Here is a 2,564-nt window from a genome sequence, read left to right on the forward strand (position 1 = left end):
ATCATTCATCAATATTACCTATTGCCCACAACTGTGTGGCAGATTGTAATATCTATCAATAAATAAATCTATCAATTTCAAAAAAAAAAAAAAACAATTTTTTAAAAAATCAGAATTGTTTCGAAATGTCTTTTGAAAGATGGATTTATATTAAAGGATATACCATTAACCGTGGTTACTCCAGTACAGTCACCTTAACTAAACCATGTCTAAGCATATATCGCTCGCATTTTTTTTTACCGTGACAATCATAACAATATGTACGCAGTGGTTTTCTACTCATGCTGACCATTTTAAACTGGAAATTGAAACATGTGCAGACAACCCCCTACTCTAGATGGGGAAAAGAGGGAGACCCCTCAGGAAAATGTTTAACAATCAGGTTGCTTAAAAAAGCATTTTGATATAATTTTATAGTGTACAATCTTCTGTTATAACCATAAAAATAACATTAAAAAAAAAAAAAAGTTCTTACACAATATGTATTTCTGGGTATACCCCCTAAATCTTTATTTAGACAGTGGACTACCTTAGTGGCAAATAAAAAATCATAATAAAATATGAGGAGAATATGGTTGAAGGTGCGGCCAGTGAAGAGCGCAAACTTATTTATTTGCGCCAACATTTTGGCCAGAATTTTAAGCCTTCATTAGAACTAAGAACAAAAAACAAGATAACTTCCATAATGAACAACAAATTGTTATTAGAAAATAACAAGATAACAGATAATATTCATAAATTATTTAAAGTAATTTTATATAGTTTTTATTTATTCTCATATCTAAAGTATAGTTTTGAGGATGACAAGGTTAAATAAAAAGATTAAATCTTAAATAGATGTGGTAATTTTTATTTTATTATATATTACTTTATAGACTCTTAATCTCAGGGCGGGTTTTTAGGCAATCGGAACACTTATTTTTAATAACACTTTCACAATTATACTTAATTATATGTTGAGCAGCACTAACCAATTTATGCCCTTCTATGATGACTGATGATTTTTTATTACTTCTATTTCACAAACTAGCACTGTCTTTAAACAAAGCATTTGATCCTCTAACAGTTTTAAACACATCTCATCCCGGCTATCCAAAAGAAAGAGGCACTTTAACTTTTTGGATGATTCTAGATGTCCTACTGAGAGAGACAAAGTATGTTCAGGACCTCCTGCATCCAGGATACGTCCTACCTTTCCGCATTTAAACATCAAGTGATTCAAAAACCAATCTTTCATCCTTCCCCTTCTATAGGTGTTCGTTCTCAACATCGATTGTAGCACTGCGGTTTTGAGTTTTTTGCTTATGATTTCCTTTATGAATAATTTTCTGCAGTACTTACTCTTAACTTCTATTTTTTTCTTAAATTTGCTGTAACTACAATTATGATGTGAAGTTAAATAAAGTTTTTAAAATATTTGAATCTGCTCAACATGGCCACCATTCAATGAACTTTTTGCAGAACTCCTGCCACCATCTTGGCTTTGAAGGATATCTTTTGTGACTGCTATTTTACTGACGAAAATTGGTTACCTTGCTTTTAGGTTTAATATTACAAATAAACAATACTGAAATGATACATAACATAAAACATACTTAATCATTTATAAATAAAAATATTTACTCATAAAAGAGGTATTACACAGTACATATGTAGAATTGAAAAAATTAATAGCATAAGTATTATTAGGAGATAATATAATAATGTGCATCGGGACAGCTTCAGTACTGTGTTAAGAAGTACTAATGCTGTGGTATGGCATTGATCCCTCACATACTAACTAACTGAGCTCTTTCCAATGTAGCCCGCCCTACACAGTTGCTAAGAGCTCTCCAATTAAAGCCTTTTAATAAACTAAGTAATTATTCTGGAGAGTAGGTCCGCTGCACAAAATATTTTATTCTAATTCCACTATACTTATGTCAGGTTGTCAAGGAGTGAATGGTATCTTCCTTTTCTTTAGAGTTACATACCAGGCAGTTATCGATACTATCATGCATCCATGGTTTTGTACTTCAATTGAGTAATTCCGCTGTACACTGGAAATCAACTGCTTTGATACTAGATCAAAATCAATATTTAAACGATTATTATAATAGAATAATAATATTATTCACATTTAGATATATATTTTAATTTTATTTTTTTTAGTTAAAAGCTGAGAAAGAGAAAATAGCCGAACTCAAAGACAGATTGGAGAAGGAAAAGAACGAAGCATATCGGCAGGTGAGTCATCGTTAATTGTTACATGATCTTTTATTTTTAATAAACTTATTGTAAGTAAGTTAGGAGTTCTCTATCAAAATTTAATATATCCATTTCTGAAAATTCATGGTTTTTTTAAATTGAAATTCTACTCCAGAACCGTATTCCATTTATTCCAAAATTTAAATTTTTCCCTGTTAAATCAACATTTTAATAAAAATTTAACTTGTCCATATTAGATGATCTTATAATCATTTTTAAATTATTTCCCAAATGTGGATATACTCGTATTGACATAATTAGATGTAGTGAAGTACTCTTCCTTGTTAAAATTTCTTTATTTAATGATTCATTAACAA

At 30.0% G+C, this 2,564-nt stretch overlaps 1 protein-coding gene across 1 annotated transcript in view; it reads left to right on the plus strand.

Moving 5' to 3' along the window:
* The window catches only part of LOC106680856 (uncharacterized), a gene marked incomplete at its 5' end in the record, with an annotated part of 20,515 nt that overhangs the window by 4,787 nt on the left and 13,164 nt on the right, over positions 1-2,564 (plus strand). Inside the window, 1 exon segment of the mRNA XM_067053248.1 lies at positions 2,152-2,226. Within this exon segment, the coding sequence (XP_066909349.1) occupies positions 2,152-2,226 (75 nt within the window).

The sequence above is a fragment of the Halyomorpha halys genome, unplaced genomic scaffold (assembly GCF_000696795.3).
Source record: "Halyomorpha halys isolate HHAL.00 unplaced genomic scaffold, Hhal_1.1 Scaffold296.1, whole genome shotgun sequence".
Classification (NCBI taxonomy): domain Eukaryota; kingdom Metazoa; phylum Arthropoda; class Insecta; order Hemiptera; family Pentatomidae; genus Halyomorpha; species Halyomorpha halys.